General features: G+C 43.7%; 1 protein-coding gene across 3 annotated transcripts in view; it reads left to right on the top strand.

Annotated features, from left to right (window-relative positions):
• MON2 (MON2 homolog, regulator of endosome-to-Golgi trafficking) overlaps nt 1–17,932 on the top strand; it is a 157,051-nt gene that overhangs the window by 58,502 nt on the left and 80,617 nt on the right. For all 3 annotated transcript variants that reach the window (XM_068276881.1, XM_068276879.1, XM_068276880.1), the window contains exons 9-16: nt 672–796; nt 1,539–1,678; nt 4,373–4,526; nt 5,402–5,628; nt 6,741–6,822; nt 9,444–9,625; nt 11,220–11,332; nt 11,438–11,542. In XM_068276881.1, coding sequence (XP_068132982.1) covers nt 672–796; nt 1,539–1,678; nt 4,373–4,526; nt 5,402–5,628; nt 6,741–6,822; nt 9,444–9,625; nt 11,220–11,332; nt 11,438–11,542 — 1,128 coding nt within the window. The remainder of the gene's footprint in view (nt 1–671; nt 797–1,538; nt 1,679–4,372; nt 4,527–5,401; nt 5,629–6,740; nt 6,823–9,443; nt 9,626–11,219; nt 11,333–11,437; nt 11,543–17,932) is intronic.

Consider the following 17,932-nt stretch of genomic DNA (forward strand, 5'->3'; position numbering starts at 1 on the left):
CACCTAAAAGCGGTAGCGTAACACTCAGCGCTTTTAGAATTGATTTTCTATGTGATTTTAGGCATGTGCCTAGCGATTTTCTATTTATACCTAGCGATTTTGATCGCGTTTTGGTCTAGTCATTTTACAGTAGAGCTGCAAGTGTACAGGTTTTGTTTAAAAAAACACTTGGAAAATCGCTCTATTCTAGTGTTTTTCAGAATGATTTTCCACTTTCCTATACTTAACATTGAGGCTGAATCACCTCAGAAATGCTGCAGGACCTGCGTTTGCGTATTGGGAAATATCACATCGCTCTGGTGTGATCCATCCCCTTCAAATACATTAGCCCAGCGCTTTTGAAATCGCTACCATTTTTAAAAAGCGCTCGGAAGTGCTCTAGGTGTGCACCAGCCCTTATTCTGTATCTGTTTTGTACTGAGGATGTGATAAAAGGTGATTTTTGAATTGGATTTGGTCTGGTGCCCAGATCTGTGTGTCTAAATTTTTAAGATCACTAGTTCAAAATATGCTAAAGATTTCAGCTAATTTGGTGCATTGCCTGTTGCACGGAGGTCCTTAATCATTAGAGATATTTTACTAAGGCCTGCTCTGTTGACAGTCAGAAATAGTTATTGAAGGGCTTTGCTTTTAATATTCTTCAATAACTGCTTCAAACAAATCTCTTTCAGGTAACGGAGTGCGAGATCTTTTTATCCCTGCTAGTGAAATTCTTGGATGCTGACAAACCTCAGTGGCTGCGAGCTGTAGCTGTGGAATCCATACATAGACTTTGTGTTCAGCCTCAGCTTCTCCGGTAAACCCTCTTACATATTCATCTGTTATTATTTATTTGGAACCTGAAATTCCACCATTTTTAAGAAAACAGATTGGCAATCCTTGCTTCATCTACTTGCTTATTTTAATAAGCATATGCAGGTTACCAAAACCAAGCACACACCAGCCAGAAAATGCAAGATGGGAGTGTCAGCTTGCCACAATCACCCAGCAGTGGAAAAGCAGTTGGGAAATGCATTGTAAAGTCTGAGTTATGGATGTCTGTACTATAATGTATAATCTATCAAGATTTAGTGCTGATACATTGTTGCACAAAAAAAAAATACACTTTTTATATTATTATTATTTAGTATTGGCATATTACACACCACTGTGCAATACATAAGGGTTGCAGTTTCAAACTACCTTATTTAAGTTACAAGTTTTGCTTATTTTTTCTAATTGACTCCAACTCTGTACTACTGTAACCTGCCTGTGACCAAAAAAAATGTTTTTAATTAAAGGTTATTATGCTGTTGTGTACATTTTAGAGCAGAGCGGAAGTACTGAGTTCAGGTCCACTTTAAATGTTTTTTGTAGAATATTTTGTAGAGTATTGCAGACAGATTTATTTGCTTTTTAATTGGTTTGAAAAGTAACATTATTTGTTTATTTATTTATTATTGGGTATATAATGGTTACTTTTGCCCATTATGCCCATTCTATGTCCATTCTTCTTGTGGAAGATGTCAATAATTGCACAAACACTTTTTCTTGTACAGGTCTTTCTGCCAGTCCTATGACATGAAGCAGCATTCCACGAAAGTATTTCGAGACATTGTCAACGCTTTGGGATCCTTCATTCAGTCACTTTTCCTTATTCCGAATACTGGAATGACCCCCAGCACATCCAATCCAAATGGTAATCTTTTGCTTTTTGTGGAATGTGGTTTTATGAGTTTCTGCATTTGTGTTATGTCTGCACAATGTAAGGAAGAACTCCAGTCTAAGTGAGCAGCAAGATATCATTTTATTTCTGGTTTACTAAAAGAAGAACCGTAAAGAACCGAAAATTAGGTAAAGGTAATTTGGCTGCATTTAGCAACTTCAAGAGGAAATTTAGTCAAAATAACATAATGAATTATGTTAAAGAACCGTATAGTTGTGGTGTAGTTCTGTGCACAGTAACACACTTTCCAACATTAAACTTTCCAACAGCAAGCCTATCATATGAAATGTTGGTAAAAATCTCTTCTTTCATTACATAGCTGAGCAGGATTTAGCTGCTAAGCTGTGAAGGTGCTGATTTTCATCCCCACAGTGTTATGGACTCGCTAATGATTATGAGCTGCTGTGTTGGTGCCCCTAATCACTTGCATTGTATGCTTGATTGTTAAAGTGAACCAGAGACAAAGCACCCTCATGTATTTTACCATATATGTCAGTGGGAACATTAGAAAAAACGCCTACCCTGCTCTGTTTCATTATTTACTGTTCAGATTTCTTCTTATCAGCCCAGATAAAATTCCCGACTGAGCATTCAGTCTGGCTTTGCTATAATGACTCAGCTATAATGATTCCTGAGCGGAGCCAGAAGTGGGCAGGCTTGGGCTTGAAAAGACAGCACAGAAGACAGACTCAGCTATAAAGATTCCTGAACAAAGCCAGACTGAATGCTTGGGGGGGGTTGGGACACATTTTGGACATGGGCCGGTAAGTGAGATATTATTACCAAGTATTTATGGTTATGCTTAACCACTTAAAGGGGAACTGAAGAGAGAGGTATATGGAGGCTGTCATGTTTATTTCCTTTTAATCAATACCAGTTGCCTGGCAGCCCTGCTGGTCTATTTCTCTGCAGTAGTATCTGATTAAAACCAGAAACAAGCATGCAGCTAGTCTTGTCAGATCAGACTTATAAGTCTGAACCACTGAAACACCTAATCTGCTGCATGCTTGTTCAGGGGCTATGGCTAATAGTATTAGAGGCAGAGGATCAGCAGGGCTGCCAGGCAACTGGTATTGTCTAAAAGCAAATAAACATGACAGCCTCCATATACCTTTCTCTTCAGTTCCCCTTTAAGGACCAGGGGTGGTTTGCCTGATCTGTGGTACGTGGACTCTCCAGCCCGCAGCACAGATCAGGATAGAGCCAGGGCGATCAGACTTACCCCCTTTTTTCCCCACTAGGGGGATGTCCTCCTGGGGGGGTCTGATCGCCGCCGGCTTGCTGCGCTTTGCGGGGGGGGGGGGCTCTTCAAAGTCCCCCTCCGCAGCGTTTTCGGCGCTCCGTCCCTCTCCTTCCCTATCCCTCCCCCTGTGAGCTGCGCAGGACGGATATCCGTCCTGCGCATTGTAGGATAGGCTTCAGCCTATCATATGCCGGCGATCCCCGGCCAATCAGAGGCCGGGGATTGCCGACCAGCCTTACGGCGCTGCTGCGCAGCAGCACCGTATGATGTAAACAGCGGGGATTTCTTCCCCGCGCGTTTACATTTTGCCGGCGAGCCGCGATCGGCGGCTCTCCGGCTGTTCACGGAGACACCCTCCGTGAACTGACATGGGAAGGCCGCTCGATCGTTTCCATGGTAACCCACTTAAGACCTGCTGACGCCTATGGGCGTTAGCTGGTCGTTAAGTGGTTAAAAGTACCTGAGGCGGTGCAGTGGGGAAGCAGATGGGACACAGAGGTATGTTTCCGGCCTCATAACATGCCTCTGTGCCCCCCCCCCCCCCCCCCGCTGCTCTCTAACCCCCCCCCCCCCCCCCCCACCACCACTGCTGCACTATAACACCATGAAATTGTTGACAATGACTGTTGCTAATCTTGAGGGGAAAGGAGAAGAGGGATTCCCTGCTTAAAAACACCCACTGGGGGCATTCCTGTAGGCTTCTCACAGCTGCTATTGGGTAGCTGTCTCTACCTGGCCGCGCCCCATGCCGCTCCCCCGCCTCCCTGGACGCTGACAGAGCAGCTCGCTCTCCTTCCAGCGTCATGACCCCAGAGGTCACGAAATTGAAAGTAACTTGCTGCAGGCCACAGGAGTGGCGGAGATGGCAAGTATCTGATCCGCCCAGCCCCCTGGATCAGGAAGCATAATTTGTATAAAGTTTTATGTCCCCACCTCTTGAAATGCATACCCACACGCTCAGCTTAGGGTCCCTCTATCTGGTGCTAATACATTTCTTAGTAGATATATTTTCCGGTAGCTAATTAAAGGTACGACATGCCACATCAGTCATGTTTTCCTCCTATAACGTGAAAGAAAAAATGTGACCAACTGTTAATAGTTCTGTAGTCATAACAAAAACTAGGTGGCTATACATCAAATCTAAGGAACATCTGTTGACATAATGCTATTTCTGTTTATATGTAGGAAATGCCCGTTCTTTGCCAGGGATGGTACAGGCCATTGCAATGCATGATCAAGGTTCTGCACAGCTTAGTACTTCAGGGCAGTACAAAGCTTGCAGCTGCAATAATGAGATCAATATTAGGCAATGCTTCTGCTGTAATCTTCTGAAATAGTTTTTCTGCATACAGATTTTTATCATCACTGTTCCAATAAACATTTAGAGTATGTCTGATGTTTTTTTTTTCTCTTTGTGCTGACAGTTGGCTCCAGCTCCAGTGCTCCTGCCTCTATTCCAGCTACATCAGGGATTGCAGCAGCTACTGGCAGTGTAAGTGTACTTCCTGCCTTTGAGTACAGAGGCACCTGGATACCCATCATGACCATTTCTGTTCAAGGCAGTGCCAAGGCAACTTAGTAAGTACAGATAAAAAAAATGTTTTATCCATCTATTAATGTGCATCTTAGGAAGTGCAAACACAAATTTGTTTTATCCATCTTTTTTTTTTTTTTTTTAAATGTCATCAGCACGTCACTTGCTGATGCATTCCCATATCTGTCGTAGTTTATTTGGGAATCCGTGCCTTGACAACAACACCAAACTCTTTCATGGCGCTGGTTTTCAAATGGTAAAACTAGTTGGCTTTATGTTCATTGATGCACTATAGCCATTGCTATTAATTTGTGACCAAGGATCAAGTCATCCTGGGTGGTGTATCAGTTAGCACTCTCGCCTTGCAGCGTGGCTCCCTGGTTTGAACCCCACTATCTGCACAGGGTTTGTATGTTCTCTCCGTGTCTGTGCAGGTTTCCCCCTGGCACTCTGGTTTCCTCTCACATCCTAAAAACATGCAGATAAGTTAATTGGCTTCCCCCTAAATTGGCGGTAGACTATGATGAGTATACTACGTGATACATACAAAGACATATATATATACTACATAGTAGGGATTCGGTTGTGAGACCCTCTAAAGGAAAGTTAGCGACATGACTAAATACTCCATAAAAGCGCTGTGGAAGATGTCCGCACTTCATAAATAATAGTAATAATGCTGCATGCCTGCTTCAGTTGAAGCATACTTCCCAAAGCCACCAAAATTGTAATAGTTGTGATTGTAAGATAAAATCCTTCCTGTCCAGCAAGGTGCTGAATGTGAAATTGAGTAGTCTTTTTTTCATAGCACTAAATTCCAGCCATCGCTAAACTTTCTTTGAATTTCTTATCAATACCTTATTTTAAATTAATTCTGAAGGGAGCTCCATCTTATAGCAAATCTACTTGTTCTTTTTAGTCTTGAAATGCTGGATAAGGTGGAACCGCCTACTATCCCAGAGGGATATGCCATGTCGGTGGCCTTTCACTGTCTCTTGGATCTTGTCCGTGGCATTACCACCATGATTGAAGGAGAGATTGGCCAGGCTGAAACAGACTCACAGATTTCAGCAGAAGAAACTCCACCACAAACTAGTTGCCAGAAAGACCTCAGAACTGTGTCCGACCCTCCAGAAGAAGAGCCAGGTCACTAACTGATGTATTGTATTCAACTACTGCTATGTCTCTTTGATTGTAGGTTTTCTAATAGCTATATAGAAGCAGGCATGGCTGATTCCCTTTTAAATATGGTGCTTGCCTGTCTGCTGTACTATCCTTTGCTTTTACAATTTTCGGAATCTCTGGCTCAGAATCTTGAGATAATAGATCTGGTAAGGTGATCTGTTGGCTGCTTCTTCTAACAGCCAGGCAACTAGCATTTTTAAAAGGAAATAAAATCGCCCACCCTGTCAGTTCAGGATGGGAAGCCCACCACGTCAATTCTGAATGGGAAAGATTTGCGAGCACTTTTCAGCAGGTTGAAGGGATTGTACTTGTTACCTATGTAGGTTAAGCAGAATTCTCAAATTCTTGGAGAAGGGATTGTAAAGGGTATCATGGCAGTCGTCTTTTAATCGACAATGTGAAGGCCAGATTATTAGCACTGCTACAGAGCTAGAGGACCAGGTTCAAATATCTACCCAGGATGCATTCTCCATTTACTTTGTACTGTATGTTCACCTAGTGTCTACATGGGCTTCTCCTGATTGCAATCATTTTCTTCCACAGTCTAAATGACATACTCAAAGACAACCTGAGGTGAGGAAAAAAGGTGGAGTTTTACTTTCTTTCAGCCCGCAGTCTGCCATGTCCCTGGTAGTCTTCCTGATACTCTCCAGTGTGCCGCCGTCTGCCTCCAAAAGATCGTAGACTGCCTCCTCGGTTGCTATCTCCTAGCTGGGAGCGTTTTGCATATGCTCAGTTAGTCGTTACAAACTGCACAAACGTGTAGGCATGTGGCTTGGGCCACACATGCACAGTAGCCGGCAACTAGAGGATCTTTTGGAGGGGACAGCGGCGCGCTGGGGGAGGAGATCAGGAGCATTCCCCGGGACCTGATAGACTGCGGTAGGCTGGGAGAATCCCCAGGTTAGTAAAACTTCACTGATCCCTCCCGCCTGCCTTGGGTATTCTATAAAGGTTGTGTTGTTCGACTCTAAAAAAATAAAAACTTCCATCATAATAATAATACCTAGTAACAACAATAACAACTATTTGTGCTCTTGACATTTGTCTTGCTTTTTTTTTTTTCTATGTAGTTGGTAGAAGCGTGTGGGAAGAGATGATCAATGCGTGTTGGTGCGGTCTTCTCGCTGCTCTCTCTCTTCTTTTAGATGCAAGGTAAGAGGTAAAGCCATGCACAAAATATAAACTACGTGTTGTGATATGCTCAGTGTAAGTGACCGTATTTATTTGTATTTTTTTAAAACCTGTTCCTGTCTGTAGCTTTTCAGTGTATAAATGTAGGGGGGCTGCCAACCTGTTTCACCGGTAAATAGACCAGCATCATCAGGGCAGGCTCAAATTATGCGGTCTATGCTGGTCTATTTAACAGTGAAACTGGTTGGCACCCATGGGCTCATGACCCCATAGAGCCTGGCATCTCTGAGGGAACCTCGGACACCACTTGGGATCAGTTCACTGGATGGATGAGTATCACTTTTGATCTATATGCACAGTCACTACTATACCAATTTCTAAGAGTTCAAAAGACATTGCTATTTGCACGGATTTGACTGCTTCTGATGACTGGATGTCTTTATTGTTGGAACTGTTATCTGTTAAGCGACAACCATCACGTGACTTTATTTGGAAGCTGCATAAGGGTGTATTCCCTGGCAGACTGTAAATTTCCAAACTTGCATTAAAACTCTGAGAGCTGGGACATTGCATAAGGGTTGATCCCTGGCGAATCTCCATATCCATACAATGTTTTTTTACTCAGCTTGAAGTTTTGCATCAACTTTCCTAGTCACGTAAACAGTATGATTGATGGCTATCTCCTTTGAAATGCTTAGTGGAATCTGGATTACAATACAAATACATATTATAACTGATACTATCCAAACAAGTGCTTATTCATCATCCTATATTTTCAGTAAAAGGAGTGGACTGTTGCTATTGGAAATCATTATTTAGGATCAAAGTTATTATCTTTCATTCACCTTGGCAATATACTAACTTGCTTTTGTGCACATTCCTATAATTACCAGTGGATGTCAATTTTGATCCCTCATGAGTATGCCAGACCGTGGTTTTTATGATTAGTCTTTTATGACTGTGATACTGATAAATGGAAAGGTTTTATTTAAATTGATATATACTTCTTCCTTTTTTCTCCTGTGGTTATATTTTTAAGTGTTGTGTCTTAGACCCAAAGGAAGCGTCTTTTGAGAATTATATTGAACTGTAGTGTGAATAATAAACAATGGTGCATAGATTGAAATGTAGGGATAAATATAACAGAAGAGTCACTGAGTCCATGTGGTGGCAGAGAAAAGCACATGGGGAAAAGGCACCATGCCACATAGGCTCTCTATCTAAGGGATTAAATTGGGTGAGGAGGGTTAAATATGTACTCAGCAAACATGCACTGCCCCTGTATTTTTAATATTTATTCACATGAAGTTGGTAAGCTTGGTTACTGTTGTCCTGTAAAATCTGCACTTTATTGCAATGCAGTACCTCTGGAGGTTCTTGTAAGGGTGACCCAAAACTATGAAGAACAAATGTACCTGACTTTTACAGAAACCTAAATAGAGTTTAGCCCTGTACACATGCTAGATGAAACTTGGTTGAAGCGGGCAATAACGACCTCCTCTGTCGAGAATCCAGCATGTGTACAGCAGCCTCTGACCCGCCTCAGCTGCTCGGCTGACCAACAACCTATTGTTTTCCCCACTTACCCTGCCTGTTGAGTGTTTACACTCCCACGCTGCTCTGTCTGCCTTCTTTCCTTACCCCCTATCACCCCTCCCCCCCCCCCCCCCCCCCCGCAGATCAACAGAACAAGTCACTAGTCCACAGGCTAGTGACACCTTTGTACGGTGTCAGCTAGGCCTGAACGATCGTCAAAGCGGCAATTTCCACCATGACATTTCCGCATGGGGAAGTTTGAAAAAGCGGCTTCAAACTTCCCCCAAGTTCCAACAGGAAGTGTGCCGTGCATTAGAGCCTGCAGGAGGTGAAGTAGATAGACAGGCATTGCTGGACTAGTGCTGGAAGGTATGTCCAGCACTGCTGCACCTTCAGGGTCAGAGAGAGACACAGAGGGGGCATAGAGAGAGACACAGAGGGTACACAGCCAAAGGGGACACAAAGAGAGACACAAAGAGCACACAGAGAGAGAGGCAAAGGGGCCACAAAGAGATACAGAGGGTGCACAAAGAGATGGGGACAGAGAGGCACAGGGGTTTAACAAACAGGCACAGAGGGGGAACAAAGCTTGATTTGAAGGAAATCCTGAATCGAATCGAAATCGCGATTTCGGAATCAATTCAATTTTTTCCCTAAAATCGTTCAGGCCTAGTGTCAGCCCCGTAATGTCTCCCGGGGACATTCCACCTATGTGTGTACAAGGCTTAAAAAGGCACCACTTCAGCATCTTCTGCGACTATCCTTGGTTAATGCAGATGGGATTGTGTACTAGTGAATGATGTATGTGGATGCCATTTTTCTTTGTTCAAATTCTTGAGCACCATACAGTCTATAATTGAACTGCTAATTAATAGTGGACAATAAAGAACAAACTGGTCCTCCAATTGCTTTTAATTGGTATAATTGATGCTTATAGTGTTTTTCATAATTTGCAGATTCCCAACAATACTGTAAAGTTTGCATGATGTAGTAAAATTAAGGTTTTGGTTCTAAAAAATAAAGTTTTAATCATCACTCTTTTTCTAGCTGAATTCAATTTTAAAGCACCTTGTATCGACTGAAAACAAATCTGTCTTTCCTTGCAGCACTGATGAAACTGCAACAGAGAATATTCTGAAGGCGGAAATGACGATGGCAGCCCTGTGCGGAAAGCTGGGGCTTGTAACGCCGAGAGACGCTTTCATTACTGCCATCTGTAAAGGCTCCTTGCCTCCACACTACGCCCTCACTGTGCTGAACAGCTCTACTGCTGCTCTATGCAACAAATGTAAGCAGGCTGGGCTGGGACAGATTGTGTTAGGATGTTTGTAACACTCCTGCATACATAGAAGCTTTCATAAACACTTCCAAGTCAAAGATTTAATCCTGCACATACAAGTAGTCATTCACATTCGAATATGATGAAGTGCATTTCCTGTTACAGCTTTCAGTGTAGCTAAGTTGAAATCAAATAGCCTGTTATGAAATGCAATTGTGCAGATTTTTTCTGAAAACTGGCATTAATGTGTCCAGTGTTATGGTCTCTGACCCTCACTCCTTGCATAGCCTCTGAACATACAGGTCAGCAGAATGCATAATTATCATATCAGCCTGTGTCTGATTATGTGCAAATAGCCTTCTCGTGAACAGAGTTGAACTTGCGCTCACATTCCTAAGATCCATCCAGAAACACCCACTTATGTGGAGTGACACAGCAGTTGGGAGAGGGAATTATACTATACCACAAAAGTCTGAAGAAAAGTGAGCATCCTGCAGTTTTTGGAGCACTTCTATTCACTAGTTTAGAAAATCTGAACTAGAGGGATAAATATGTGGGATGCCATTGCTTGCCTCCTTCTGTTTATTAATACTGGTAGCCTGGCTAATCCTCTACCAAATACTTTGAGATACCGTACTAAACCTGAGAATGTTAGCAAATCAGGTGCTATAATTTCATTTACTGGCTTAATAGATGCATGTTCTCTCAGTAGCCAGAAATGTAGAAGACAAATGATCCACATTAAAGTGGTAGTTTAAAGTTGGGTTCAGAAATGATGGCCCACATATTTCTACCAGCACAGTATATGTTTTCTTTAAAGCACTAATGCATTATAGATTATAGAGGGAGTCTGCCGCAGTGAATTTCTGTGAATTCTAGTATTAGTCACTGTGTGGAGCAGGAGTGGTGAACCTGCTTAAAGGGACACTTAAGTCAAACAAAAAAAAATGAGTTTTACTCACCTGGGGCTTCCAAAACCCCCCTGCAGCTGTCCGGTGCCCTCGCCGTCTCCCTCCGATCCTCCTGGCCCCGCCGGCAGCCACTTCCTGTTTCGGTGACAGGAGCTGACAGGCTGGGGACGCGAGTGATTCTTCGCGTTCCCAGACACATTAGCACCCTCTATGCTGCTATATGGTATATGATATATGCTATAGCAGCATAGATGGCGCTATTGTGGCCAGGAACGTGAAGAGTCACTCGTGTCCCCAGCCTGTCAGCTCCTGTCACCGAAACAGAAAGTGGCTGCCGGCGGGGCCAGGAGGATCGGAGGGAGACGGCGAGGGCACCGGACAGCTGCAGGGGGCTATTGGAAGCCCTAGGTGAGTAAAACTCATTTTTTTTGTTTGACTTAAGTGTCCCTTTAAGGGATTACATCAGCTAGTACACTCTTCTAAAATTGGATTGAGTGTGAACCAGGAGTAACCAACTTGTCTGATCTTGAAGGAGTCTGCCGTAGTCACTGCAGTTAGTGGACTGGACTTGCAGAAATGATATTGGTTAGCTTCTGCATGCTCACATTCCACAAGCAAGTTATGAGAATCTAAGCATTAATATTAGTTCATTTAGTTTCAGAAATGTACTTGACTCTTTGTTGTTTGTACAGCGTATTCCATCCAGGGCCAGAATGTACAGATGATCAGCCCTTCCAGCGATTCTCATCAGCAGGTAGTGGCCGTTGGACAGCCTCTAGCTCTGCAGCCGCAAGGAACTGTAATGGTTGAGTAAATTTAGTTTAATCCTTCTAACCAATTCTGACTCAATAAAACAATGAAACATGTTTCCGAGGACCTGTGTAATGTCTTTTTCATTCTTCCTCCTCAGCTTACTGCTAAGAACATTCAGTGTATGAGGACATTGCTTAACTTAGCACATTGTCATGGGGGATACCTTGGGACATCCTGGCAGCTTGTACTTGCCACACTTCAGGTAATGTAGTCAATAGAAACGTTAGCTTCCATTTTTACAGAAACAGAAATGGAAATTTGCTATGTAACAATACTGTACGGTAGAAGTAGGTTCCAGCTTCCTGGGTTATTGAACAGTTTAAAGATTTGGGTTGAGTGTGTTTTGGGTCGGAACAGCAACTGTGGAAGATTCAGTGCAGTCATTGTTGCTGTAACTGATGGCAACTGACTGGTGAACTGCTGGGTGGCTAACAGGACCGACTTTAGGGGGGGCAAGAGGGGGCAGAGCCCCCTCAAATAGACTTCTTGCCCCCTCAAATATGCTGCTGCTTCCTGGTCCGTGGAACGCAGTCACATCTCCTCTATCTCCGCTGTGCTGTGTGCAGGGGGCGGAGATAGAGACACTCAGTAGCCTGGTCGGGTATCACATGGGGCCAGGCAGCCAGTGAGAGAGGATTGAGACACTCTGCTCTCTCATTGGCTGCCCGGCCCCATGTGATCCCGGCCAGCCAGCCACAAGTATCTGTTCTGTATCTGAATGAGAGCGATGGGCGCGCTGGGGAGACATGAAGGAAAAGGCAAGTGATTTATGTCTCCAGTCCCAGCTGCCCAGCTCTCTACATACACAGGACACAGCCTGTCAGACTGTGCCTGTGTGCTGCTGATGGATGCTATGTTGTGTATAGTGTATAAGTCCCCTGACCTCCCACACTGACCTGAGGACCTGTGCCCACATTACTGTGATGATTGGCGGGCAGGGGATAATCTTTTATCACTAACTGATTCCTATCTGCAGCTCAGGGAGCAAAAACAATCTGCACAGAGGTCAGGTATACTCTGTGTAATGGCTCACCCCCCTTCTTTTCACTAGTCAGTCTCACTGACTGACCTGCCCTCTGCTCTTTTATCTGCTCTGCTCACTTCAGCCTGCATTTTCTTTTAACCCTCCCACTGCCTGTCCTAGCTTCTTAAGCTTTGTGTATCCTAATGTAATCATTTGTAGCTGCTGCTGGTCTCCTATTAAGAATGTCTTAAAGTGTACCAGAGATGATTGACAGTGTTGTATACATACCTGGGGCTTCCTCCAGCCCCATGCGCACAGATCATTCCCACGACGCCGTCCTCTGCTGCCTGCTGCTGCGGTATTGGGTCCCGTTAGTTCTACCAGTCTACCCAAGAGAAGTGCGCCCTCTGCGTATCTCTTCGATGGTCACTGGAGAGATACGTAAAGAGCGCAGTTCCTCTTGCACAGACTGGCTGAACTAACGTGACCCAATACCGGAGCTGCAGGCAACGGAGGACGGCGGCGTGGGAGCGATCTGTGTGCATGGGGCTGGAGGAAGACCTGGGTATGTATAAAACAGTATCAATCATCTCTGGTACACTTTAAGACATTCTTAATAGGAGACCAGCAGCAGCTACAAATTTAAGGGTGCCATACATCAGCAACTTGGCAGTGTATTTTTGGTGAAATGCTGTCAGATCACATATATTTTTGGGGGATGCACTACAGCAGAGCTCAAACTATCCCAGCAGACCTTTAACACCACTGCTAAAGTCATGTATATTTGGCCCCACCCATGACCACACCCACGGTCTGCTGCATGACCACGCCCATTTTTCAGCACGCCGCGCTACACGCGGCGCAGGGTTTTTTTTATGCCCCCTGCAAATTTCTGTCTGCCCCCTTATATGTGCCTGTCTAGAACTGGCCCTGGTGGCTAATAGCCTCATGGCCATTACAATCGAGAATAGTTCTGAAATGTGATTGATGGAGATTAGCACCCCTCTTTTCTCCATATTTACTGTAAGCATTAGCTGTTTTGGGTCAAGCATGGCTTGGTATGGCACCCTTGTACGCAAAAGAACAACTCAAAGGCACTCTGTGACTTTTAGATCTGAATGTGAACTAGCTTCCGCTGGTCCCTCTTTCAGGTAAGGGATCTCTCCCCTAAAACTCTTCACTATATGAGCATCTGTTGATTTGCTGTTTTAGCAAAACACATATAGTATCTTCTGACTGAAATTGTGAGAAAATAATAAAAAATATAATAATAAAACATTTTGAAAAATGCAATACCACTTTCTGGTGGTTGCTGCAAACATTTACCTGTACTCTGCATGACATTTTTGTAATTTTTATTTTTCCTGAAATATTTGCATTACATGGTACAGCCATCATTGATCCTCCAAAACTGACTAAAGCTGAAGTTGCACCTTTTTGCAAGCGTGTAATCCACACAGGCTGTCATTGCGTTGATCTGTGGCAAAAAAAAGGTTGTTTATGGACTAGTTCTGTACCTCTTGCTAGAATACTTCCTAACTCACTCACTTGGAGCTGATATATATAGCTCAGGTCTTCTGACTTTCTTCTTACTTTTCTGATCTGCTTGCATGTCCCAGGGTAAGAGTAAGAAAACTAGACTTTGTTTACATGGAGGTCAATATTGCTGTGTCTATAGCATTTTAGTGCAAGTTAACCCTTTGGGCTCTATTCATAAAACATTTGCAGAAAAAAAAAAATCTTGGAGGGAAAACCCTGCATTGGTATCTTAGACTTTTGTGTGCTAATTCATAAAAAAGTTTACACTTGCGATAAAAGGTCGGGGAATTCCTGCACTAAACTAGTGGTGCTGGCTGAGTTGATACATTTTCTCTGTGCAGAGTCAGTTACTATAAAGGAGGCAGCCCCATCTTCCCTTTAGATGTGCATTTTTATTTTTTTTAAACTGCCTCTCCTTGCCCTGAATCTTCTCTGAATCTGTCTATTAAGCTGGCCATACACTGGCCCGATTTGCCGCCGTTTCGACAGCAGATTCGATCACTGGGATTGAATCTGCTGCCAATCGTTCGCGTACACGCCGAATTTCAATCCATTTCGTCCGATCCCGTCGATCGCTCCGTGCGGAAAATAACCGTCGATCACCAGCGGGTAGGGAGCGCGTCGCTAGCGGCGTTCGACCGACGCAATAGAGCCGCATACATTACCTGCTCTGCCGGCATGACTACCCCCGGTTACCGCTGCTCCGTGTCCGCGCTGGTCTCCGGCATGCTTCAGTTCCTCCTGCCCAGCAGGAAGTTTAAACAGTAGAGGGCGCTCTACTGTTTAAACTTCCTGCCGGGCAGGAAGAAGTAAAGCATGCCGGAGACGGAGCAGCGGTGACCTGGGGACTAGAGTCGCCCTGGCAGAGCAGGTAATGTATGCGTGTATGCGGGCGGAGGGAGCAGCGGCAGCACCACCACAACAGATTGTGAACGGTTTCAGTCTGAAATCGGTTCACAATCTGTTTGCAGTAAAGGTAGCCATACGATCCCTCTCTGATCAGATTCGATCAGATAGGGATCTATCTGTTGGTCGAATCTGATGGCAAATCCACCAGTGTGCAACAATCTATTTAATTGACGCAGCTTAGAAGACCTTCAAGGAATGTTACACATGCAGGCTTTCTGATGTGAAATTTATCTGAAAACAGGTACCCAATTGGTTAAAAAACACAGCCTGGGTATTCTGGGATGCCTTTTTTTGTTCTGCTCTCACTGCTGCTGCCTGGGAGGTCTGTCTCCATTAGCTTGCCTGTTATCTTGCCTGTTATCGCTGGCTTATCTCCTTTTCTAAACAGTCTGTATTCTCCCTTCCCATTTCGCTTGACTCTAAAGGTGCCCATACACTCGTCAGATTGGCAGCAGATAGATAAGAAATGCATCTGATGATCTATCTGATGCGTTTTTAGAAAAATTTTTACTAGGATAGAATTCCAATAGATTTCAGTTTGAAATCTTTTGAAATTCGATCTGATGGCATTTTTTTGCCATCGGATTTCCATTAAGGCCAATGCAAAATGATAAGCAATCTCATCTGATCGACCTAAATTTTCCACCCTGCCAGTTCGATGGAAATCCATCGAATTCGACCATCGATCGGTCGATTGGCCAACCGATTTGCAATCGATGGATCGATCGGTCGGCCAGAAAATCGGCTGAGTGTATGGGCCCCTTAATCTTTATGAATTGACATGTAGTGACGTGTTGAGATAATCGCCACATAAGGTAGTAATTTCCTGCACTGCTCAGGAATGACACTTTGCTAAATGGTCGGTAAAGTCAGCTGTTTTGAGCATTACCGCATGCGGGAATGCTTTATGAATAGAAGCCATTGTGGGGAAAATATTTTACAATGGGCTCCTGAATGCAAGATATTTGTATTGTATTTTAGTCTGATTTTAATATACTGGCATGTCAGCGCTGTTACTCTTTCATTATACTGTTAGTAAACTAGCAACAACTTATCATGATCCTGCTTAAAAAATATGCATCAAAAATCTTTCCTGTTTGGAAAGTGTGCTTTTAAAATGTTCCCTCTCCAGTCCTCCTTTATAAAGTGTGCCACTGCTCTCATTGGGCTCTATTCACAAAACTTCTCATAAATGACGTATTTATCACCTAATTGATAAAAAAATAACATTTCAACACATTTACAAGCAAAAGAATCACTCAAGGTAAGCTGTTCCTGATTACCTTCGTTTCAATATTACTTTTCTTGCCTTAAAGAGAACCCGAGGTGTGTTTAAAGAATGTTATCTGCATACAGAGGCTGGATCTGCCTATACAGCCCAGCCTCTGTTGCTATCCCAAACCCCACTAAGGTCCCCCTGCACTCTGCAATCCCTCATAAATCACAGCCGTGCTGTGAGGCTGTGTTTACATCTGTAGTGTCAGTCTCAGCTGCTCACCCGCCTCCTGCATAGCTCCGGTCCCTGCCCCCATCCCTTCCCTCCAATCAGCAGGGAGGGAAGGGATGCAGGCGGGGACTGGAGTTCTGCAGGAGGCGGGAAGAGCAGCAGACTGACACTATAGAGATAAACACAGCCAGCTCTGACAAGCTGTTTGTCAGCAGCGTGGCTGTGATTTATGAGGGATTACAGAGTGCAGGGGGGACCTTAGGGGGGTTTGGGATAGCAACAGAGGCTGGGCTGTATTGGCAGATCCAGCCTCTGTATGCAGATAATATTCTTCAAACCCACCTCGAGTTCTCTTTAAGGCTTATACACACATCAGACCATAGTCTTTAGAAAATGAAACATCACAGACCAATTTTACCCCCTTCCATGTAGTATGAGAGCCATACTCTACACAGTCTATTCTATGGAGCTGAACTCCCCATCAGACAGAAATCTTTGCAAGATGCTGCACACACAGATGCTGTACAGACACAAAAGATCAGTATCTGCCAAAGATCTGTTCCTGCAAAATGCATTTATAGTCTATGTGTGGATTGATTTTCAGATCTGCAGATGATTGTCTGATCTGCAGATGAATGTCAGTTAAACAAGGTGTGTATGAGGATCTGCAGGTCTCATAGACTATGAATGCAGTTTGCAGGAACGGATTTTGTCAGGAACAGATCTTTTGCAGATACTGATGTTTTGTGTCTGTACAGCATCTGTGTGTGCAGCATCTTGCAAAGATTTTTTCTGATGGGGAGTTCAGCTCCATAGAATAGACTGTGTAGGTATGGCTCTCATACTACATGAAGGGTGGTAAGATTGGTCTGTGATCTTTCATTTTCAAAAGACTATGGTCTGATGTGTGTTATTTTATATTATATTATATTCTTGCTCTTTGGAAGCTTAAAAAAGTAAAATAGATAAGTTGAAAACAGAGGTAAACAGGTGAAAAAGCTTTGTGAATCATGCCCATAGTCATCCTTGAGCAGATTGCTTTGCTTATAAAGGCCAGCTAGGAGATGGCTTTTACTAGAAACACTAGGCTTGACCTGCCTGTGTCTTAAAACAGTGTTGAATTCAATAATGCAAAGTATATTGTATTATTGATCAGAGTCTCATTTTCATAGCTTCTATTTCATAACGAGAGTGAATTGCATCACAAAAGCACTGCATGTAGCATTTTTGGAGCGACTGCGATTCTGTAACAAGTATAGAAAAGCCAAATTGATGAGAAATACTTTGCGCTTTTTGAGACTGTTAGGGCTGGTTCAGACGGGCGTTTTTGTGGCGTTTAACGCAGCGTTTCAGATGCAGCGTTTTTTGGGATCTACTGCCATCCCATGCAAGTGAATGGGAGCGTTTAGAGCTGGCTTTTGCAGGCTTTCATGAACGCCTGGCAGTAGATCCCAGCGTTGCGTTTAGTCTCAAAAGCAACATGCTGCTTTCAGAGGCGGTAAACGCGAGGAAACAATAGCAGAGACTAGAACTACTAGCCTTGAACGCTTTTCAAAAGCTTTCAAAAGCTAGCTTTTAAACGCTGGCGTTTGAACGCAATGCCAAGCAAAAGCTCAGCAGACGCCCGTGTGAACCAGCCCTTAAAAACAAACAAAAACAACAGCGAACAAAAACATAATTATAGTGCATAAATACTGCTGTTATTTCAGCGTTATGGTTTTCTCTTGAAAGAG

The sequence above is a fragment of the Hyperolius riggenbachi genome, chromosome 3 (assembly GCF_040937935.1).
Source record: "Hyperolius riggenbachi isolate aHypRig1 chromosome 3, aHypRig1.pri, whole genome shotgun sequence".
Classification (NCBI taxonomy): domain Eukaryota; kingdom Metazoa; phylum Chordata; class Amphibia; order Anura; family Hyperoliidae; genus Hyperolius; species Hyperolius riggenbachi.